A 24,008-nucleotide genomic window follows, 5' to 3' on the forward strand; every position below is an offset into this window, starting at 1 on the left:
GGGCTTGGCCACTGGCTCCTGAGACAGGGGTGCAGACTGCGATAGGGCGTCGCTTCCCTGATGGGCTCAGGCCGCACTGCTCGGAGGCACCAGCGGTCCTCAGGGGCTGCGCAGGGCAGAGGCGCCCAGCGAGGAACCCAGGCCTCGTCCAGCCACCCGTGTGACCTCACGGTCAAGTGTGGCTGGTGAGGCAGAGCCTGGCTGTGCCTGGTGTGAAGTCCTGCCCCACAGCACCTTCAGGGACACCGATGACTTGTCACAAGTTGCTGTTTGGGGGTGACAGTGATACGGGAACAGACCAAGGAATGCCGCTAGTGAGGACGTGGAGGACGAAAGGACACCGCACATTCAATCAGATTCGGAGCCTTTATTTTTCTTGTTCTTGAAATCTGGGTTTGCAGCAAAGCAAAGCCGTCTCTACTTGATTAATAAAGAAAAGGAACTTATATTTTAATATAATTTACAGAAGCACTGATCAGAGGTAAGAGGATGCTTTTCCATATACAGTCCTCCATGACCTCACTACCATTGTTTGTGCTTAACTGTTGTAATAATTAAAGAAGTCATTTTATCCTCTGGACAAAGCCAAAAGCAATTCTGAGTAATAATTACATAACAAACATTTTGGCTACAAGCTGTAAAACTTTAAGTTCTTAGGAATAGCCAGAAACACTGACTTTCCTTTCAGGCCCTGGAGACGCAGGGGCCGCGGGGCAGGGCCCCTACATGTGCTCCTTGTCGAACTCGCAGAGGAAGTGCATGGTGAGGTGGCAGGCCACGTCGTTCCAGCCCCCCGAGGCCACCAGCTCCACGCAGTCCTCCTCGTCGTAGGCGTTGTTGGGTTCCCCGCTGCGCCACTTGCTGAAGGTCTGCATGGGCGAGCGGTCCGCGTAGACGAACGCGCCTTCCCTCTCCAGGTCGTTGATGCCGATGAAGACGCGGGCCAGGCCGGCCTGTGTGATGTAGGCGGCCAGCAGCGCGTTGGCGGCCTCGTCCTTGGGCATGCTCAGCGTGCCGCCCCGGCCCTGGCAGGCCAGCTGCGCGTCCAGGTAGCGCTTCTCCTCCTTCACCAGCAGGTACATCTTCTGCTCCGTCTCGCGCACCCCAGCAACGGCTGCGACGACAGGGCTGGGGGTGAGGGCCGGCGGTCCCCGAATGGAACACCGACCCGGAGCACCGACCCAGCGCACCGTGCAGCGTGCACAGACACGGAGTCCCGGCCGGGCCCACGGAAACCACCCCCGCAGCCAGCAGTTCCCGGGGCAGGGCTGGGGGAGGCCCGGGAGCAGGAAGGTGCCCCGAAGCACGCACCGTTCGTTATGAACTTCAGCTCGGCCGTGAGCTGGGTGACCTGGTTGTCCATCTCCCCGATGGCCTTCCTCAGCTGGCTGCACTCGCACGGGATGCCTGCGGATGGAGACCATGGCCAGCATGTTAGGAGATGATCCCCCTCCCCAAAGCACCGAGGTGCTGTAGCAGACACGCAGGCCGTCCAAGCTGCAAGCGAGGCTTGACCCTAAAGGCGAGGAGCGGTGGGAGGGCAGCAACAGGGGCGCCCAGGTCTCATTCTCGCTCTGGTCACCGTGGGAAGGAATCAGTGGGGGTGCAGAAGTGACACGGGGTGGGCGAGAGTGGCGGTCGAGACCGTCACCGCGGGAGGATGTCTGGACCGTGTTTCGGGGGCGGGGGACAGAAGACGAGACGTTTGGGAAGCGTGGTGGAGCTGGAGCCCTTGGGCGATGTTTGGTCACACATGCGTGGCCCACCACGCTTCAGTTTAGGTGTCTCCTCCCGGACTCTCGAGAGAACCCTAATCTTCGTGCTCTGAGGAGCTCCACGGGGTAAGGAGCCTTCTCGAAATGTCACTTGGCTGTCACAGCGTCCTGGGCGAGTTGCACGTGGAGACACATCCGCTCCAGATCAGAAAGGGCTGCCGGCTCCCACCACCTGCCCGCGACTCGGCCCACCCACCAGCGGCTAGGCCCACCCGCGGCTCCGCCCACCCACGACTCGGCCCACCCCACCAGCGGCTCGGCCCACCTGAGACTCGGCTCCGCCCACCCACCCGCGGCCCCACCCACCCACGGCTCCGCCCACCACCCGCCCACCCACCAGCGGTTCCGCCCACCCGCGATTCGGCTCCGCCCACCCGCGGCTCGGCCCCCGGAGGCTCCGCCCACCCTTTCGCGGCTCCGCCCACCGCGGCTCCGCCCGGCCGCAGGACTGATTCCTCGGGACTCCCTTGCGTGAGCGCTCAGCCCACCTTCGCAGCCTGATGGTCAGCTTCGGTGTCTGGCCCGTCATCCAGACTCCCAGCACCCTTTCTCACCGAGAGCCCGACCACCCCCACCACCCACAGGGCGCCCCCCTCCCGGGGCACCTGGCGCCGCCGCGCCTGGTGGGTTCGCTCTGAGGGAACTTCCTCCGAGACGTGTCTTCAAGGTCTCTGAGGGCCGAGCTGGAGAGCTGGGCCCGCTGTCCACCCGACGGGCCCCTCAGCGCGCACAGGGGCCGCCCCAGGGACGCGGACACCGCGTTCCCCCCTCATCCGGAGTCTGTGAGGTGCCTCCTGGGTCACCCGGGAGGGACAGACAAGGACCCGCAGGTGCAGACCCGCCAGGAGGGGGTCTCAGCAGGGGGTCTGAGCGGCCGCGAGAGCCGGGGGAGGGCGGGGCAGGGACGGGAAACAGGACAGCCGGGGCAGGTGACCGCAGGGACAGTCCGGCGCGGGTGGGGGAGGCTGTGGACAACGTGAACCTGGCGGGGACGCTGGAGGCGCGAGCGGGGCGCTGGGCGGGCCAGAGCGGGGGCTGGGGCAGGCGGCTCCTCCGGGGAGAGGGGGGAAGTGGGGGCGACAGGACACTGACAGGACAGGTCTGCCCGCAGCCGGGCCCCCGCGGCCCCCAGGAGGGGTGGCCGGCAGGGACGAGCTGGGCTGGGGTCCCCTGGGGAGTCTGCTGCAGGACTCCAGAAAGAGCAGAACCAGAAGGTACAGACATGCTTTTCAGAGAAGCCAGGCGCTCAGAGCAAGTGGGCTCCCAGAGACGCATCAGGAAAGCACGCCTTTAGGGGTCTTTAGGACCCCTGTGTCTGAGCCGAATGAGGAGCTGGGGCCACATGCAGTCGGCAGGCAGACCACGGCCCTAAGCAGGACACGGACACGTTCAGGCGGGAGGAAACGGAACACTGGAGGAGTCCACAGAGGCAGCGACGCCCGGGGAGGGGAGGGCAGGTTCGTGTGCTGCTTTCCAGCCCCTTGCAGCATGCTGTCATTATTTATACGTTTTAAAGGTGCAGTTTTAACACACGTTTGAGAAATCCTTGGACCCTTTACGCCATACCTGGCTCTCCGTTAGGGCCAGGGGGTCCTATGTCACCAGAATCTCCTTTTTCACCTGCAAAAGAGAAGCAAGGCCAAAGTCACCAAGCAGAGCTGGGGCATGTTCCATCAGACTGTCCAGGTGACAGCGTTCATTCTTCCACGGGCAGTGCCCTGGGGTTTCTCCCGGTCCCTCCTCCCGCAGTGAACTGTAGGGAGGCACAGTCTGTCGATGATCGCTTCTCCAGGCTCTGCTTACATGAGCGGGAACACACACACACAGCACGGGACTTAGAGGGTACCAGACAAGCATCACGTCGATCCCGGAAAGCCAGCACGTTTCCTAGGACATCCATCATCTCAGGAAATCTTAGGCTCAGTGCCAGTCCTATCTGAGTCCCTCATCACAGCAAGAGAACCCAGGTAGAACATGTGACCTCAGAGATGAATGGACCTTACGGATTACCCAGCCAAACAGAGTCAAGATGAGACTGGTCCTCCCCGACCCTCTCTGAGAGGCAGTGAGGTGTCACCATGGACACCTGGGCGCCAGCCTTCCGTGGACAGGACATGCCACTCAGCCACTCTGACCCTCCATCTCTGCCAACTTATGAAACAAGGGGGTCAGAGAAAGCCACAGAGACAGAGCTTCTAGCTGCTTTGAAATTAGACGATGGATATTTATTTTTAAATCACAGGGATGTCCCTAAAGCGTAATCTTTCTTCCCCCTGAGAGAACCTAAGCATCTCCGCTGACCTGGGGGCAGTGAAGGGACAGTGAAGTGCATATCCTTGGAGACCCATGTTCTGTCTGATGGAGATGGAGAGAGCTCGGCAGGCTCCATCCTAGTGATGCCTTTATCAGCATCAGGAGCTTGAGAATGACTCAGGGTTCAGCCTGACAAGGGCCCAGCATGGCAGCCTCAGAGACATGGAAGCTCAGGTAAGCTGAGCCCACTGAGTACCCCCAGGGCAAGCTGTCCCCCGTAAGACTCTAACATTTACCCAGAGCACGCGCTGTGTGTTACAAGCATGTACACCCCTACTCGTAAGCAACACCCACTGCCTTTTGCACAATGGCTGAAAGGCAGAAACCCCTCCAGCGACCCCCAGCAGATGAAGGGGCGAGTACAGTGTGGTCCTTCCGTGCAACAGAAAATTGTTCAGCCTATGAAGGGAGGAGGTCCTGACGCCTGATCCAGTGGAGATGAGCCTCGGAAGCATCATACTAGTGAAATGAGATACAAAAGCACACAGAGTGTGTGACTCCATGTATGTGAAATATCTAAGTGGGCAAGTTCACAGAACGCGGATAAGCGGCTGCTGGGGCTGGAGGGGAGAGGGGAGTTACTACCTCATGAGGACAGAGTTTCTCTTTGGAGTAACGGAAGTATTTTGGAAATATGTATATAGCGGTGGTGGTCGCACAACACGGCAGTGGAACTTAGTGGCGCTGAACTGGACGCTGAAAGCGATGAATTTTATGTTACAAATGTTTTACCACCACTTTTTAAAGTTTTCTGGAAGCAGTCGTATCATCCTCTGTGTCACACACGTCTGTGTGCTCCGTGACGAATCCCGGGGGCAGAGGCTCCCTGCGGATTTGCTAGGGGCAGAGGCGCTTTAGAGACGGTCCCTGTCCCCAGCGTGGGGTCCGGGGACTGTGCCCCGTCACCCTATCTGGGGCTTTTAGTCACGAGTGGGTCTAGGTGGTCTCTCCTGATGGGGGCCACAGGGACCTGCCCTGGCCCAGCCCGGCCCTGGCAGGAAGGGCTCCTTGGCCAGGACTGTGTGGAGGGTGTGCCCACTGGGCAGAGCCCCCACAGCCTTCCAGGTCCCCCAGCCTCGGTCTCCTGGCACCAACACCCACGACAAGACCTGTGGGGGCCTCCACGAGACCGGGTCCTGCCTGCCTCATCACGAGCCCTGGGGCCCAGCAGAGGTGCAGATAAGCCAGGGGCTCAGAAATCATTCACTGACGGAGGGCAGAGGGGGCAGAGCACGAGGCCGAGCCACCCCTTGACTGCCCTGGGCCTCATCTTCTAAGCCCACCCTCCAGGGTTGTGCAGGTCAAACGGGATGAGGTGGGCACTGATGCTGCTTCCCCTGTGCTCATGGGGAGCCACCCCCCTAGTCTCAGGAAGTCTGAGCCACCGAGCTGGAGGTGGACACACAGTGTGTCCAGAACACTGTTCTTCTGCTGCTCAAACAGGCCTCCTGATTGTCCCCTGAGCCCGGGCAGCTTGGTCCTCACCTTTCCTAGTTGGACTCTTCTTAGCAAACAGCAGACTCCGGGTGACCGGCCCGCACCCACACCCAACCTACCCCAGTGTGGCCCAGGCTCCTCTGCGGTGGTGGGTCTTCTGAGTGAGGCGGCACATTCCCCAGGCAGGAGGTCACTCCCCAGGCTCCAGCAGCCCGCCCCTGCAGTGGGGCCCTCGTGCTGGGAACGAGCTGCCCAGGCTCGGGGGACAATCAGGAGGCCCTGCAGGGTGGGGGCACCCCTGCCTGGTGGCACCAGTCAAGTCTGATCACTCCCAAAACCAGGGAGAGACCTGATCACGTGTAAAGCACACACAATAAACACACCCACCAGCTGCTCTCCGAGCGCCCAGCGGTGAGCCTGCGAGGGAACGTGAGCCAGAGATGCGAGCAAAATACCTTTGGAGCCAATGGGGCCGATCTTCCCATGGCGCCCCACGCCGCCTTTCTGTCCTTTGTCGCCCACGTCTCCTGCAGAAACAACAAGATCACGGTCGGCCAAGGCACGGGTAACGCGTACAGGTAACGCGTAGGCACGCCATCTGCTGGAACACACACGCACGCACACCCAGCCACGAATGCACACGAGGAGGCCGGATACGTAGCCGTTCTTAATCTCTCCAAGGTCGTGGGGTCAACTGACCCCAGAAGGTTCCTCATGTCACCTGTTGTCACCATTTCCCCCCCAAGTCTTGCACGCTTCGGAACAGCGGACGCCTCCGCGCACACCCCTATGTCCTCCACTCAGCCAAGCCTCAGACCGAGCACTCAGGCAAGTCCTACCTCTGTGACGTTGCCCCAGCTCAGACCAGGTCAAGGTCACAGGACAGAGCACAGGCTGAGGGCTGACCCACAGTGGAGGTGGAAACACGCCCCCAGTCCACCAGGGCCGGCTCAGATCCGCACAAGGAGGAGGGGTCTGGGGCAGAGTGCGTGCACGGACGCGCTCCTGTTTATTACAGGAGCAGTTCATTGCATAGACCAGGTTCCCAGGTTTAGGTCCCTGGTCCAGCCACGAGGCGAGCTCCTGCCCCAGACACATGTGCCCTGCGTGACGCTGGGGGACACAAGAGAGACAGAGCTGTGTCTGCTGGAGGAGGCGGCTCTAACCTCGGTAACGAGTGCTGTAACAGGAGAGGCATGGGGGTCTCTTGGGGTGGTTCAGCTGGTTTTCACACTGTTTCCTCATTGTCCAGCAGGGTCCACTGGGACAGTTGCCATGGCCTCCTTAGGGGATGTGCAGATCTGCTAAGTTAGATTAAACTTGGGCTCCACCGGCAGCCCCATGAAGACCCACGCCCAGAGCAGCTGGAGGTCTCGGAGACCACCCGCCCAACCACAGCTGCGGACGGGAGGGCAGACACACAGAGTCAAGGGACTTGCTCCCACAGTGCGGAGCAGGGTGGATGGTCCCCAGCACGAGGGCCCCACTGCAGAGGGGCGGGGCGCTGGAGCCTGGGGAGCGACCTCCTGCCTGGGGAACGCGCTGCCTCACTCAGAAGACCCACCACCGCAGAGGAGCCTGGGTCACATTGGGGTAGGTCGGGTGTGAGCGTGGGCCCGTCACCCGGAGTCTGCTGTTTGCCAAGAAGATTCCAACTAGAAACGGTGAGGACAGAGTGCAGGCCTCCGACAACCTGAGGTTCACTTCTCCCTGAAACCCCTGCAGCTCAGAACAACACCTGTCCACCCCTCTGCTCTCCTGAGAGAGCCCCTGCCGCCCCAAGCAGACAGGAGAGGGTGGGAGGCTGGCAGGAGGGCCTGGAGGGGAAGCGCCTCCATCAGGAACAATCTGGTGAAGTGCTTCCTCCCCCGCCTCCCCCCCACCACAAAACCTCCCAGCTTAGCAGCCGATCAAGCAATGATTCGGTTCATCTGCTGAAGGACGCAGTCAGGGCCTAGCACGCGTCCTGCTGTCGTAAATAAGTCATGACCTGAGGATGACTGCAGAGCCCCTGGTGTTCAGCCCATCTATGAACTGCACAGCCAAACTTCGCCACTAATTGGAGGAGTGTGGGATGTGATCCCTGCTGCAGGAAGCTCTGAGAATCCAGGTACAGATACAGACAATCAGACCATAGCGGCTCATGGGGCAGGGGATGGAGGTGGGCCTGGAGCCCCAGGCCAAGGGGAGTGAAGGCGCTGTGGGTCTGCAGATCTGGGGAGAGGCCCCCGTGGGCTTGTCACCACAGATGGCTGGACCCAGAGAGGGGACTCCAGAGGTCTGGGAGGGGTGTCCCCACAAGCTCCCAGGTGATGCAGATGCTGGTCTGCATCCTGGTCCCAGAACCAGGCTTGGGGACCCCTGAGGCTTTGGGGGCGTGAGAAGGCGGGAGGTGCAGGAGGCCACCTGTGCAAGCCAAGGCTGGGGGTCAGCCAGCCCTGCATCTGGGTCCTCAAAGTCGACTCTCTCCAAACAATGTGGTGATAACGTCCTCCTTGTGGTCTGAGACGCTGGGCACATGGTGCTGCCCACCTGCCCCTGAGGAGCCATGTGCGGGGTACTCAGAACTTGGGCCCTGGCCCTGGCTGAACTCCCCTTGTCATTCGACCCCGCCTGGACCCACACAGACACACAGAGCCTTGGGCCCACCAGCTCACACACCAGAATCTACATTTTAACACATCGTGGAGTGACTCCAAGGCCTCAAAGTTGGGAGCAGGCCACCTGCTCCCAGCCTGGTGGCCTCACAAGAGGGCCTCTGTGCAGAAGGTGGGCCCTGGGGGAAGCTGGGCCCCAAGTGAGTGGTCGCCCTTGCCAGCACGACCAGCACCCTGCCCTACATGGGTCCCACACACCACCTGTGGGTGCTGCTGCGGGCAGTGTTGGTGCTGGGGAACTCGTGCACACACACGTGTACACACACACATCTATATTACACACAATACATGTGTGTGCCTGTCACGTGTGCACGCACATACACATGCCCAGGCATTCACGCAAATGTGCACGTATACATGCCTGTGCATATGTGTGCATGATACAGGCATGCGTACACATGTTAACACTCACATAGACATGCACACGCGCACGAACAACACATTCAGACATGCAAACATAAACACACACCCTGCAACCCTGTCAGCCTCGCTGCATTTGGGCTGGAACCTGGGAGCAGGAGCCCAGCACGTCCTGCAGTGTGACCCTGCGCACGCGAGACCTTCGGGGTGTGGACTGCCGCTCCTCAAGGAACATTCTCTCTGTGGGGTTTGCTGGAGAAGAAAGAGGTGAGAACCACTGGGTCCCCTGACATATTCACACGCTCTCTGCTTGAGGGCAACCCACGGTCAGAAAAGCCAAGTGGCTGCCAACCGGGCGGGGACTGGTCGCAACAAGAGCCCACTGCCTTCATCCTGCCTCCTCTCGAGTCCTTTAGGACAAAGGCAAACTTTCCCGCCCTGGGAACACACTGGACACACTCAGACCCTGTCCTTCCACGCCTCCAGAGCCGGCGGTGGTGGCTCCCAGGGAGCCCATCCCCTCTGCTAATGAGACGGGCACTGCACACATTGTCCTCTGGCCACGCATGGGGGACGGGGCTTGCAGTGGGCTGGCGATTCTCATCAATTTTAATGAAGCTCTCACACGGTCCTTTGAAGAGGAGACAGGGCAGAAAGAGCTCTTGGCAGCCCGCTTCCTCAGCGATTTTTAACGGGGATGACGCAAGCGTTCCAGCACCCAGAAAGCCCATCAGGGTCGAGATTGCTCTCCACCCTCCCAGGCCGGGAGGGGCCCCAGCTCCTGTGCTCGGGGGCCGGCGGGCGGCCTCTTAGCTGCGTGTCTGGGGGCTTGAGATGACACGCGTTTAGCAGGTGTTATCAGCAAGTGCAGCTCCTGCAGAGTGCGGGCAGGAGTCACGTTCCAATGAAGGACTGCGACGGCGGTGGGCAGGGCACAGGGGATCTGCCGCATGCAAGGGCCATCTTTGTTCTTCCAGAAAAGCTAGCCAGCAGCTTGCAGGCACTTTCTGGTGCAGCTGCTTTGAGTTCCCAGCAAGGGGGCTGCTCCGTGTGTGACCAGAGGGTGCCCCCCCCACCAACACATGCCATGCCAGCCAAAGCGGGAGACCCCCGCCTGCAGCAGCCCCGGCACTCCGTGGAAGCTGGGCTCAGAAGGACGCCGGGGGCATGGTGCTGCGGTCCCACTCACCCTACCCCCTGGCACCGGCCGCCAGTCTTACCCACCTCGGCTGCCCCCCAAACCAAAGCTGAAACTGCATAAGCCCAACTGGTCCTCCTGGTTGGAGGGGCATCTCAGGGCAGAGCATCTGCCCGGTGGGCAGCAGGGAGAACCCAGCCCAGCATGGCCAGATGCCTGGGCCACAGACCACCCCCCGCCCCCCGCCCCCCGCCAGAACCTGGGGAGGGGCGGGTCTCCGCACAGTCACCCAGGCCCTCAGACAAGCCACCCACAGATTTCAGACATTCCTTCCAGATGTTTCCCAGACAACTGACTGAGGGCCTTCCAAGGGCCGTGTCCTTGATGGGATGGGAAGACTCCAGTCAGGAGCCAGCGGAGAAGGGAAGGAAGGGGTCCCACGGGGAAAACGGTGCAAAACCAGGGAGACTGGACGCCCATGGGACATTCTGGACATCTGCAGGGAATCCCTCACACTTTCTCAGCAACTAACAAAAAAGTTCCTGGTCGGACAACTAGGATCTCACGTGCCTCGGGGCAACTAAGTCTGTGGGCCAGAACCAGGAGTCCGGGCACTGCGCCGAGAGCTCCCGCGCGTCCCAGCAAAGGCCTCATGTGGCCGAAGAAGTGAACATATGTTTCTAAAAAGCACACTGACGTAGCCTCTCACTGCTGCCAGGCTGGCAGCTCTCTGAGACAGTGAGGGTGATGGCGGATGGCCTCCTTTAGCTTCAATAAGAAAGAAAGGGTGAACAGGTTTGACCCTTTTGAACGGCCGTATCCACTCAGATTTCAAAGACACCAGCATTTCGATCTACCATTACACGCCTGGGATTTATCTTCAAGCTCCACTCGTGCACATTAAGAATGACATTTAAAGATGACTCACTGCAGCAAGGCGCTGGGAAACTGCAAACCTGCAGTAATGGGAGACCAGTCAGCTAAAGCACGGACACCGGGTCGTCAGGAGGGAGCGAGCAAACCCGCGTGTCCTCCTGTGGACGGATCTCTAAGTACACGGACAAGCGGAAAGAACAAAACGCACGACAGTACATACATTTTGCAACTGTTCCTACAGAAGCAGGGAAGAACAGAGCTCACCTGGCCATTCCAAAATAGCTCTGCGAAGATGAAGAACGCTGACAGTTGGTCAGAGGGGAGGGTGGCTGGTGGGGAAGGAAGGAGGCTAGTCCCTGGGAATGAATATACGTTTTGAACTTTGAGCCAGGAGCATAGTTGGTTTATTTTTTAATTAATTTGTTCCAAGTAAAGGGAGAATTAATGAAAAGCAGCTCCTGGGCTTGATGGAGGGGTGGTGGTGACAGAAACGCTCTAGGTCTTGGTGGGACCAGGGTTTCACAGGCCAAAGTCAAGGATGGCACCTCCCAAAGGAGACGGTGGGCAAATCACACCTCGAAAGAGTGAGCAAACAGGGCATGGGCTGACAAACGTAATGGCCTTTCCCATGTGGCTGCACCTTCTCCTGATGCCAGTGTTGAGAGCTTGGCTGGGGACGGGCCAGAGCATCTCAGGGCGTGGGCCCCCAGGCCAGTGTCCCAGCGTTGACAGAGCACTCGGCACACTGCTTTTAAGGACTTTGCAAATTTTAAAGCAGCAGCAGTAAGTGAACCCTAAAGGGGACATTGGCTGACATCGCCGTGCACCGTGTAGCTGCTTCCCTGTGAACCTCAGCACCAGCCCAGGAGGCAGGCTACACGACACCGTTTTACTAACGAGGGAACAGGTTCAAAGTGACTTCCGTTCTCAGGTTTCAGAACCCCCCCAAAAATGACTAGGGTCCATCAGCCATAAACGGGAGGTCATAGAGTGCCCCCCCACCATGGCCCATCCAAATCTGTGCCCTCTCCCCTGCACACCGATGTAACTGTTTCCATCACTGTTTGCACACCGTCATAATTGAACCTGCGTGTAACGATCACTGGGCACGTGAGGGCCAGCCAGAGCTGAGCTCCGCGCCCTGGGCCATCCCTCGATATGTGCCTCCCAGGAGGCACTTGGTTTCTTGGCGCCAGGCAGGCAGGACTGGGAGCGCTGTTTACAGAGCGCTCTGGGCACCTGCTCACTCACTCCCCCTCCCTCTTCTCCCCCAGCAGCGCCCCCAGGGCCCAGGGGCGGCGGGTACCTTTCTCTCCCGTGGGGCCGACTCTTCCGGGCCGTCCTGGGGCGCCTTTGTCCCCCTTCTCACCAGCATCCCCTGCGGAAGAAGCCACAGGCCGTTAGGACCTCACGCCAAGTGCTGGGCCCCAGCCTCTGTGCGGAGGCGGCAACCAGAGAAAGCTGCTCCACATCTGTGCCTCCAGCCGGGGCCCTGACCTCCCTCCTGCCCAGCCCCCAGGGGCTTCACCCCCCTTCCCGACCCCCTCCTAGCTGGTCTCCCTCCCAGGTCTGCTCTCAGGACTCTGCGTCCTCGCCCACCCCCTTCTTGCAGCAGCCCCTCTCCAGACAACCCTCAGGGCTGGCGCCCAGTCTTGTCACTGGGCTCTGTTTCATTTATTTTGTTCAAAACTGAAAAGGGGAAATGGGCTGTCTGTTGAGTCTCCCGGGTACCACATACTTGGCATGTCCCAAATCGACCCCAGGGTTTCCCCCAGAAGTAGTCTCTTCTGTGGACTTTCCTGCCGTTGAGACATCGACTCGCCCAGATGCCAAGCCCCAGGCCCTGAGTCATTTCTGGCTTTCCATCCCCCTCACCAAGGCTATCGAGCTACAGTCCATGGGGTCACAAAGAGACAGAGAAGTCGCTCAGTCGTGTCTGACTCTTTGCACCTCCATGGACTGTAGCTGACCAGGCTCCTCCATCCACGGGATTCTCCAGGCAAGAGTGCTGGAGTGGGCTGACATTTCCTTCTTCAGGGGATCTTCCCGCCCCAGGGGTCAAACCTGGGTCTCCCGCATTACAAGCAGACTTTTTACCATCTGAGCCAAAGACTGGGCCGAAGCTGAGCCAGTGAGTGTCCACCGACTGCGCACAGGCCAGCCAGCTCCCCCGGTCCCCTCTGGGGCCCCCACGCTCAGCCGTGTCTCTGCAGCTCTGGGGGCGCGTGGACCACGAGCCTGCCCTCACACAGCTCGTGACAGGGCACAGGTCGCAGGGAACCGTGCCAGAGAAGGTCAGGGTGTGGCGGGAGCGAGGGGGTGAGTCCTGACAGAACACCCAGGCCTCCCCCGCCCGCCCCGGTCTCCGCTCCAGAATGAGCGTTAGGACACCTCCCTTGGCTGGAGATTCAAAACCACTGACAGCCAAAGGTCCCTAAAAATAACATCCCGCCTCTAAGCCCCACAAGCCTGTGTGCAGAGCCCAGGTCTTTCTCACACGCTGCTTCCACCTGGAGGGGTTTCATCTCCTCATCGGACCCTCCAGGAGGCTGTGCTTCACCCGCTCGCCCCCTGCAAGGTGGGCCTCCCTTCTCTGGAGACGGGGAGCCTGTCCTCACCACAGTCATCATGCTTCACACAGCCTCCCGCTGCCCCTGCTCCCGGGAGTGGCTGTGGCTGACACGCCTTCCCCGGCGTGCACAAGTCCGCGTGCACTTCCGTCCTGCCTGAACAGCCCCCGTGCACCTTCACTGGGTGGCCCGCTCCTCTGAGATTACCGACTCCCCAGTGACATTCCCCAAACCGATCACCTGGCCCGAAGCGTGAAGAGACGAGCAAAGTGAGCGCCAAGGAGGCCTGGAAGGCGGGGGCTGTGTCACCGCCCGGCGGCTCCGGGGCCGCTACTCAGGGCGACCGACACGTGCAGCGCACACACGGGCCCTTGAATTGCGGGATAGTTCTTGGGATTTTTTATCTTTTAAAAAGCAATGGCAACCCACTCCAGTGCTCTTGCCTGGAGAATCCCATGGACGGAGGAGCCCGGTAGGCTACAGTCCATGGGGTCGCAAAGAGTCAGACACGACTGAGCGACTCCACTTTCTTTCTCTCTTTAAAAAGGAAGGGAACCGTCGCAGCGATGGCGCTGGGAGAAGCACTGGCAGTCCGGCCTGAAGCACCAGCTGACAGGCTCCTCCGTCACCGCCAGGAAACGGCAGGCTCTGCAGGGCGTCACCGCCAGGAATCGGCAGGCTCTGCAGGGCGTCACCGCCAGAATCGGCAGGCTCTGCAGGGCGTCACCGCCAGAATCGGCAGGCTCTGCAGGGCCACCGGCATCGTGACAGAGAAGGAGCAACCCAGGAGGCGGGACTCAGGGGGCAGCCCGAACCTGCTCTGAAATGAGACCCAGAGGATCCCGCAAAGATGAGAGGGAACAGGAGCAAATGGCACTGAAGAAGGACCAGCTAGGGATCTTCTGCATCAAATGAATTTCCAAAACCAGTTACTCTATAGACAGGGCTTCCCAGGTAACACTAGTGGAAAAGAACCTGCCTGCCAATGCGGAAGACGTGGGTTCCATCCCCGGGTCGGGAAGATGCCCTGGAGGAGGGCATGGCAACCCACTCCAGTATTCTTGCCTAGAGAATCCCATGGACAGAGGAGCCTGGAGGGCGACAGTCCTTGGGGGTCGCAAAGAGTCAGACACAACTGAAGCGGCTTAACACACACATAGACAGGCTGAGCAACAGAACAGCCAATGACAAGGCTAGTTTATGAAACAAAAGATTAGATAGAAGGACTTGGATGAAGGGCTGAAAAGTTTTGTTTCGGTTTTGAAGTTATCGAGTCGGGAGTTGAAGAAAAAACCCACAAATCCCCACACCCACCACACAGGAATTCCAGCAAAGGGGAACAGACGTTTGAGCCTTCCTAGCTGTGATTTTGCAGCTCTGGGGAAGGTCATGAAGGGTGTGATGAGAGCACCCACGGAGCAGCAGCAGAAGAAAATGGGGGAACCACTCAGACGTGCAAAAGTGACACACGGGGCGTCTGGAGTGAAGAGAGAATTCTGCAAGCAACACAAGCGAAAGGAACGTTTAAAGCCTGCGTGCACGTGAATGGGGGTCAGACAGAGACTCCCCGACGGCGACATGCGCTACGAGAGTAAGACGAGGCAGGGTTTCAACAAAAGGCCGTAATTTAGACAGAGACCAGAAGGGGCCTCCCCGATGATGCGGCTTCTGACGGAGGCCTGCGGAAGCAGGCGGATGCACCCAGGCGGGAGTCGGGGGAGAGGACCACCTGGCCGGGGGAGGAGCGGCGAGCCAGGGGGTCTGGGCCGGCGGGCAGGGAGCCCGGAGCAGCTGGCGCTGGGACCAGACGGCCTGCCAGGCTGCGGGAGGGAAGCGCCCACCAGGGCACCCACTGCATCGCGGGAGGGCAGTGAGGAGAGTGTGTCCACGTTTCTGAGAGCACCTGGGGAGCCCAGACCTCACGGGGGCCTCAACAAGCCTGGAAAAGTAGCACCAGCAAACCCACCAGGTTTTCTTTCGTCGGTTAAGACGGACTCCGAGAGCTCACACACTGCTTCACTCATCTCCAGAGCATCACCACCTCGGCCCCTGCCCCCTGCAGCCCCATGTGATACGGGAACCGTGTCCACTTCACGGATGAATACAGGCCAGAGACAGGCCACACCTCCCGGGACCACCAAGCCCTGGGGAGAGGACAGGCGGCCAAGCCTCTCCTCGGGGAGAGGAAGCCGTTAGGACCTCGTCCTGTCCCACCTCCTGCCCTGCATCCACCCACTTCCACGGGCCCTTCTCCGAGGATAAGCAGGGGTTGGGAGTAAGGATCCAAGGTCAGCAAGAGCCTGAAGAGCCCCGAACGTCACCTCGTGTCCCCAGACTCTCCTTGCTGAGATAGGAACAGGAATAAGACATCGCCCGACACAGTTAAGGCTTCCTGAGGAGCGGGATCCATGGGGCTGCTTTCCTTTTTTCTAATTAATTTAACTGTAGGGTAATTACTTTACAGTATCGTGGTGATCTCTGCCATACATTGATGTGACTCAGCCACGAGTACACACGTGTTCCCCCCACCATCCTGAACCCCCTTCCCACCTCCCTCCTCCGAGGGGTTTCTCTCCTCCAGAGTCTAGGCAGAAACCCCCTCCTCGCCCTTCTCCGGAGGCTCTGTGTCTCTGACCCGTGAGACAGGCCCTTCGAGCCTCCCCCAGCGCTGGATGGAGGCCCCAGCCTTCCTCGAGGTCCTGCCGTGGGGCGTCCAGAACCTGGAGTCCGCGGGCCTCCTCATCCCAGGCCATGTAGACTGTCTGGCCTGGCTCCCTCATCTCTGACGAAGAGGGGATGACTTGTGTGCACACGGCGTGCTGGGGGTCGCTGGAGACTCACCCCCCTCCCCACCCACCCTGGGAGGCAGCCCAGACCCCGAGAATCAGCGGCAGGAAAGTTCGTGGCTACCTGTCCTGTGACTTTGACCTTGACCTCCTCCTTGCAGACGTGCCCTAGACGCGCTTACAGGAACACAGGCGGTTTCCAAGCCCTGTTGGTGTTCGGCAGGGCTTGAATTCATGGTGTCTGCTGTCTGGGGGCACAGAGCCTGCGCTCCTGTGGGGCTGGGGGGTGCTCGCTGGGGACTGTCTTCCTGACCCCTGACCCCTCCCGCCTACACACGTTACACGCATCCGGCAACGCGCACACGCCCCCGGGAGCGCAGGAACCTTTCCCCACAGCCGGGTCTCTGTCGGGCGCTGATCTGGGGCCGATTTGCTACATCAGGTTCTGAATGACGGGTATTCGTAGTGTCTGGACCAGCAGAGGCTGACGCTCCGCTGTCTTGCTCATTTCTCGCGGCCGTGTGCGTGTGTCCTCCAGCCTCACGGAAGGGAAGACCACGTGTCCTTGCGTACGGCTCGCCCCTCGCCTGCGCACCTCGCCGACCGTGCGCGAGCTCCCGCGCCTAGACCGCACTCGGGGAGACTCCACCGGAGCGGGAAGGCATGCCCGTCAGGACGCGCATCGCCAGGCTGAGTCCACAGCCGCCGAGGGAGGACCACAGCGGCTCGGCTCTCACCACTCCTGCTGCAGATGCCGTCTGCGGGCAGACCTCCCCAGGCCAAGCTCAGGGCAGAGGTGCCCCAGCAACGGAACGAAGGGGCCGGGAGACCGCAGGAGAAGACGGTACCGGCCCAGAGCAACATTTCAGAAGAGCGAAATTCCCAAATGCGTGTGTGAGTCACCTAACTGGTTTTATCAACCTTCCTCCAATCAATTTTTTTTCCAGTGGTCATGTCTGGATGTGAGAGTTGGACTGTGAAGAAAGCTGAGCACCGAAGAATTGATGCTTTGGAACTATGGTGTTAGAGAAGACTCTTGAGAGTCCCTTGGACTGCAAAGAGATCCAACCAGTCCATCCTAAAGGAGATCAGTCCTGGGTGTTTATTGGAAGGACTGATGTTGAATCTGAAACTCCAGTACTTTGGCCACCTGATGTGAAGAGCTGACTCATTGGAAAAGACCCTGATGCTGGGAAAGATTGAAGGCAGGAGGAGAAGGGGACGACAGAGGATGAGGTGGTTGGATGGCATCACCGATTCAATGGAGATGAGTTTGGGTAAACTCCGGGAGCTGGTGATGGACAGGCAGGCCTGGCATGCTGCAGTCCATGGGGTCGCAAAGAGTTGGACACGACTGAGTGACTGAACTGAACTGAACCAATCAATTGGAAAAAACCTTCAGAATAATCATGCCCTTTTAAAATCTGAGTGGCAGGCTTGCTAATACACACTAGTGCTCTCCTCCCTGCAACCCCATTGTTCCAGCCATAATGGAAAGGGCTCTTACTCTAAATGCAAAGAGAGCCTGCTATTTTTGGGTCTGCAAACGGACCTCACCTTGAGCACAGTGCCAGTCAGGGGAAGGCTGCCTGGAGTCGTGCTGAGAAGGACCTGAAGCCCCTGTAACTCGGTGGAGGAAGCGTCCGCATGGGACGGCCGAACCTGCAGCATTTAAGACCCCCTGTGTCTCCAGGCTCCTCTCTAAGGAGACAGGCACCGGCTCGTCCTCATGGGCTGAGCCTGGCCCAGCGTTTGTCTAATGGACAAGCGGAGGCCACTTACCTCCTCTTTCACCTTAAGAGCAGGACCCGTATTGTGTTTTCACTTCCATCCCCACTGGCCAAGGCCGTTCCTGACACATGTGCGGTCGTCAGAGCTTTCACAGGCTCTTGTGGGCACATTCTGAGCAGGTGTGGCCGGTGGAGCCCTCGTCCCTTCCCTGGCTCCCTGTGTGGCCAGAGCACCCAGTGGTTGGGAAGCCACTTGGAGAGGGCAGGGGGCAGCAGGGCGTCCTCTGTGCCCTGAAGCTGGGTGTGACGCTGATGCTCTGCACACCGAGTGCTGGAGAAGTCCCAGCCGCCCCACGACCCTGAGCCTCATGGAAGGGCCTGGGGTCAGAAGGGCCTCTCTCTGCTCCTGGGGCCTCCTGCTCTCTGCAGCCAGGGAGCATCCCAGAGCATCTGCAAGGTCAGAGATGGAGCTGTGAGCCGGGGACCCAGGCGGTGAGGGCCAGCTGAGCCTGCTCCCCCTCTCCCCCGCCGCAGGGCCCCACATCTCGGGGGTGGGCCCTGCCGTGATGTGGAGCCTCACTCTGCCGGGGGCATGCATGCACGTGGACCTGAGCGTCTCTCCTCCACCCTTCCCCCGCTGCCCCCTCACTCCCCCGACCCCCCCGTAAAGTGCAGAACACTGAATCCCCCCTCCCTTCCGGTCAGCTTCTTCTCAGCCCAGAAGGCTCTCACGCGGCCCCGCAGTTCTGAGTCAGAACACGCTGCAGAGAGTAACCAGGCGAGGTGCAGGCAGGTCCGTCAGCGTGACTCTGCGGCTGGTTCCCAAGGAGCCTGCAGAATCCAGTATCACAAAGCTCGCCCCGAATAGCTGCTGCAGCTTCTGTTTGCCAGTTATCCCTCAGCAGCTGGATATCTAAGAAAGAACCAGCTGCCCAGATTTCCAAGGGCTTTCGTAAACGTACTGGGAAGATTCTCCACTGGAATTGCCGATTTGATGTTGATAGACTAGCATGAAACTACACGTGTGAGATGAGGCTGCCCCTGAGACCCGGGATCCACACCGCACACTGAGTGACAGCGTGTCACCCACGGCCCCAGACATCCTGCCCCTGAGACCCGGGACCCAGACCGCGTGCCGAGTGACAGCATGTCGCCCACGGTCCCAGACATCCCATGCCACTGCGTGGAGCCCGTCCGACCGCCTGCTGGCAGGTGAGCCTTGGCGAGCAGGATCCCGGCAGATTCACCAACACACCCCCTCTGCGGAAGATCTCCGATCGCGTTTGCTCACTGCACCCGCCCAGCCTGTGCGTGCGGGAGGGGTGGGGGGGACAGCCGGTCAGCTCTCTGTGACCGGCCTTCTCCTGGCAGTTCAGTGGCTCATCACTGCCCACAGCATGTTGGTAGGTGGTGAGAGACCACTGCTGAAGGAAGCGACCGGTCCCTGGGGCAGCTGCTGGTGGGGGAGAAAGCCCTGCGGGGCCTGTGGAGCACGCAGGTCAGAGACACCGCATCTGGATGAGGCAGAAATTGTCCCGAAGCAGATGGAAACAGCATCTTCTCAGAAGTGCCCTCGAGATGTGCTTGTAAACCCAGACACCTGACTTTAGATGCTGCCCCCGTTTTGTATTTAATCTGTGGACGAGGCTGAGGCTGAGCTGTAGACAGGCGCGCCGCGCCCTCCTGGGCTCTGTGCTCAGAAGCGCGGCTGCTGAAACGGCGGTGGGTCTCCTTCCAGCTTTTCTTCCAACTTCTGTGCATTTGTACATTTTATTGGGATTCAGAAGGGACCGTTTAAAATTGCTGACTCTTCCTACAATTGGTCTCTGTGTAAAGCATTCTTTAGAACCCCCTCCTGGTTGCGTTTCCCAGGTTACCCGCCTGCCCACCGACGGCCACGTGGGCGGCGCTGCCCGGGAGGCCTGGGGACCGTACCTTTGAGGCCGGGAACGAGGATCTGCACAGAGCAGGCATCGTCCACCGTCTGCTGAGCGGCCCCAGCCCGGAGCACACAGAGGAAGGCCAGGCCCACCAGAGCCAGAGCCCGCTTCATGGTGAGGCTGGCAGGACGCTGACTCCTGGAGGAGGGGGGAGGAATAAACAGTGACGGGAATTCCAAAAGCCTGACAGTGAGTGACAGTGCGCAGGCCGCCTGCCTGGGGCCGCTCCCCTCGTTCTGGGGCGTCCCTCTCTCTCTCCTTCTCTCTCTCTGCCTCTGTCTCTTTCTCACTCGGGTGCCAACTTAAACCTCCACCCAGATGTCCCCTTTGCCCAGCGGTGACAACGATGACTATCCTGGGAGGTGTTACTCCAGATTCTCGTCTTCTGGTTCTTTATAAGGTTCAACACACACAAAGGTGCATTCAGTGTCAAAAACCAAACGCTGGAGAGCTGCCCCTTCACACGACGGTGTCCTGACCCCAGTCTCTGGCGCCTGCCCCAGCCCCATCTCCTGCAGACGGGCATGTCCCCACACCTGTGAGGCGGCCGGTCCCCCTGCCCTGAAGTCGGCTCAGAGAATTCCTGGACAACGCAGGGCTAGTGTGCCTGGCTCTCAGTCATGGGATCCTGCTTCACACTGAGTGGTCTTACCTGCTTTACTCAAGTCTGTTTTGCTTGTTTAGTTGCTCAGTTGTGTCCGACTCTTTGTGACCCCATGGATTGTAGCCCACCAGGCTCCTCTGTCCATGGGATTCTCCAGGCAAGAATAGTGGAGTGGGTTGCCTTTTCCTCCTCAAGGGGATCTTCCTGACCCAGGGATCGAACCTTTGTTTCCTGCATTGCAGGTGGACTCTACTGCTGAGCCACCAGGGAAGCCCTTAGCCGGCATTTGAGCTCCAGGATGCATGCACGTACGCTGCTGCAGGTGTCTGTGGCTTCTGTTATCTCCTTACATCATGAGAAGGCATCTCAGCAGGAGGGCTGGGGCGGGGAGAGAGGGAACCACCGCTCTAGCTGCAGATGGGTGTGCTCAGATCGATGGACACTGTCCGATTGGTGTTTGTGGGATGCAGGCCATGTTCAGACTGTTTTAATCAAAAGTGTACATGAGAATATCCTCTCTAACTAGGAACAACTGTGTCAGGAGACTACCAGGGTGTTTAGCAAGAGCTGTTGCTCTGACACTTAAAACACGCTTGCTCCTTGGAAGAAAAGCTCTGACCAACCTAAATAGCATGTTAAAAAGCAGAGACATTACCAACAAAAGTCCATATAATCAAAGCTATGGTTTTTCCAGTAGTCATGTATATGAGAGTTGGACCATAAAAAAGGCTGAGTGCCAAAGAATTGATGATTTTGAACTGTGGTGTTGGAGAAGACTCTTGAGAGTCCCTTGGACTGCAAGGAGATCCAACCAGTCCATCCTAAAGGAAATCAGTCCTGAACATTCATTGAAAGGACTGATGCTGAAGGTGAAACTCCAATACTTTGGCCACCTGATGCTAAGAAATGACTCATTGGAAAAGATCCTGATGCTGGGAAAGATTGAAGGTGGGAGGAGAAGGGGACGACAGGATGAGATGGTTGGATGGCATCACTGACTCAATGGACATGAATCTGAGTAAACTCTGGGAATTGGTGATGGACAGGGAGGCCCGGTGTGCTGCAGTCCATGGGGTCGCAAAGAGCTGGACATGACTGAGCGACTGAACAGCAACAACTGCTCCAACTTGGTCTCGAGAAAGGGGAGCAGCTGGAGGAGGACCCTGGGTGGCGGACAGGCCCCCTCAGCCCTTCCCGCATCCCCTGGCCCTCCGCCCGCTCGTGTGTCTGTGCCCACCCACCCAGCAGGTCCTGCCAGCAGCAGTTGGGGTGGGCAGACCCTGGTGGGAGCCTGTTTCCCAGCCTTCAGGCTCCGTCCTGCCCTCTTAGAAGAGGAATTTTGTTTTATAAACCAGGAAGCTGCAGTTCCTCCTGGCGCCTCTTCAACAACAACACCCTTATCTCCCGGCCAGGACCCGGGAGGCCAGAGCCCGCGAGACTGGGACCCTCTCCTCCGTGAAGGAGGCAGCTTTGCGGAGGGGAAAGGAAATTCAATTTGGAACTTTTAGGAGAAATACCTGGTAAGAATGAAACAGGCAATGAAAAAAAATGCGGCTTCCTGCACGCCAAACATGCAATTGTCCGTTTTCATTAAATGCCCACAGCGGGCCCAGCACCTTATGGGCACCTCGAGTGCCTGCAGAGCAGCGCGTTCCTCGGAAGCGCCGCGGGTCTCGGGGGCAGACACCCCATCCCACTCGCTGTGTTGTTCCTACGGTGACACTAGGCCTCCCCTGCGGCCACAGCACAGCCAGCGTCACCCCAAAGGCACACATCTTTCCTGTCTTCTTACCAAGACCCTCAAAGGAAGAAGAGGCCTTTTCCATATTCCCCTCCCCAACTTTACAAGAATTATCTGTGTGTTCTCTTATTTGGCATATACGTTGTTCAAGACCGTAAGTAAAATTGGGGAGCTGTGAAAGTTTGGGGTGCTGCTCTGCTCACACCCAGGGCAACACGTTTCCCATCAAACCGAAAACCGAGTTACACACACTCGGCGGCTCCCAGACGTCTGCTTGCAGCTTCAGGACTGCGGCCCAGCTTCAGCCCGCAGGCAGGCGGCTGGGGTGGGGGATGCCCCTGCGACGCTGCACAGCCCAGTGCTGGAGGCGGGACGACCCTCCCCGATCATAAAAGGACCGGACACAAGGGGACCCGATTTGCCCCGACAGTTGCCTTCTGCAGCCCCTCCAGACTCCCGTCACTGAGTCCCACCCAGAGCTGCTGGGCGGACATGAGTTTGGGTGAACTCCGGGAGGTGGTGACGGACAGGGAGGCCTGGTGTGCTGCGGTTCATGGGGCCGCAAAGAGCCAGACATGCCTGAGCGACTGAACTGAGCTGAAAGAGGAGCAGTTCCCCGGGGCGCCCCTCCTGCGGGGCACGGACCCGGCTGGGACTCAGGAAAAGCTGCTTCTCCCCGCCTTGAGTCAGCGTGGCGGGGATTGCCTCAGTCTCCTAGTAACTGGCACACTAAGTGCTTCTCCTTGGTCAGCTCCAGGCAGTCTCCACCATGAACCCGGCCTTGGTCCCTGTGACAGGCCGACCTGGAGCAGACCGCTCCACCCCGCACCCAGTTCCCCCCGGTGCCCCCCAGCAGCCACGCCTCGTGGCCCCAGCATCACTCATGTCCCGCCCCGAGGCTGCAGAGGGGCTGGCAGAGTCCCTACCTGAGGCGCACACCAGGCGGAGGGGGCGTCCTGACTGCGGCCACGGGGACCCTGGGCCCCGGGCTGAGTCTGCGCTCAGACCCGCACGTCAGGCGAGTGGCCTGGCTGTCGGCCGGCCAGCGACTGGACTCAGGCTGGGGCTGCAGCCTTATCTGCAAACGGCTTCCTGTTTGCAAAGCCTCAGGAGGAGGAGGGAGTGTGGGAACTTGGGGACGTGTGAGACGTTGGGGTCTCAGGGCCCCTCACTCTTCCCCCCAAACTTCCACACCAGTCCCTTCTCTGTCCATCTTCCCTGTCCCTCTCTCTTTCTTTTGAAAAGAAGCATCGTGTTGTGGGGTGCAGCAGAATACACAGGAGAGTGACAGCTACCAGCCGGCGTCGCACGGACAGGAGCCGGCGTCACACGGACAGGAGCCGGCGTCGCACGGACAGGAGCACACGCAGGCTGACTTACTGTGTTGTCCTCCCACGTGGGTTCCACTCCAAAACCGTGAAGTACTCAGCTGCTGCTTGCCGAGACCTAATCTGTGCGTGTGTGTGCTAAGTCGCTTCTGTCGTGTCTGACTCTGCAACTCTATGGACTGTACCCTGCCAGGCTCCTCTGTCCATGGGGATTCTCCAGGCAAGAATACTGGCGTGGGTTGCCACGCCCTCCTCCAGGGGATCTTCCCGACCCAGAGATCGAACCCTCGTCTCTTACGTCCCCTGCACTGGCAGGCGGGGTTCCTTGCCACTACCGCCACCTGGGAAGCCCTGACCCATGACAAGACCGCAAAAGCCCTCCACTCACCGGAATTCCACTTAAGGCAACACAAGCCAGATCCAAAGACTGGATGGACCCGGCTTCCGTGTGGCTGGAAGTGGGGCGTGGGGGGTGGGGGGCCACTTAAGAAGACAGTTGGCGAATTAGGATCATGAACAGCTAGGGTCAAAGATGAACACTTATTAAGACTGACAAGAGAAGTTATCACAAATTACAGAAGTAGGGACGGACAGATGCCACACACATCCCCAAGTGCATGAGGAAGAACGGACTGTTTATTCAAATTGCCTGACAGTGTAAGTCAGCCGGACGACGCGGATGGAAACAGACCACTTCCTGGAAAACACAAGCTACCACGGCGGACTCCCCACAGAAGAGAGAATTCAACAGTC

At 59.3% G+C, this 24,008-nt stretch overlaps 1 protein-coding gene across 1 annotated transcript; it reads right to left on the reverse strand.

Annotated features, from left to right (window-relative positions):
* Positions 1-380: 380 nt before the first annotated feature.
* Positions 381-22,977, reverse strand: COLEC11 (collectin subfamily member 11). Its single transcript, XM_068974101.1, has 7 exons — positions 22,854-22,977; positions 19,578-19,720; positions 11,863-11,934; positions 5,981-6,052; positions 3,342-3,395; positions 1,312-1,407; positions 381-1,114 (listed from the first exon to the last, which is right to left on the reverse strand). Exons 2-7 carry the CDS (start codon positions 19,693-19,695, stop codon positions 723-725), a joined length of 804 nt encoding a protein of 267 aa, XP_068830202.1. The 5' UTR covers positions 19,696-19,720; positions 22,854-22,977; the 3' UTR covers positions 381-722.
* Positions 22,978-24,008: the final 1,031 nt, after the last annotated feature.

Source organism: Capricornis sumatraensis, chromosome 6 (genome assembly GCF_032405125.1).
Source record: "Capricornis sumatraensis isolate serow.1 chromosome 6, serow.2, whole genome shotgun sequence".
Lineage (NCBI taxonomy): Eukaryota > Metazoa > Chordata > Mammalia > Artiodactyla > Bovidae > Capricornis > Capricornis sumatraensis.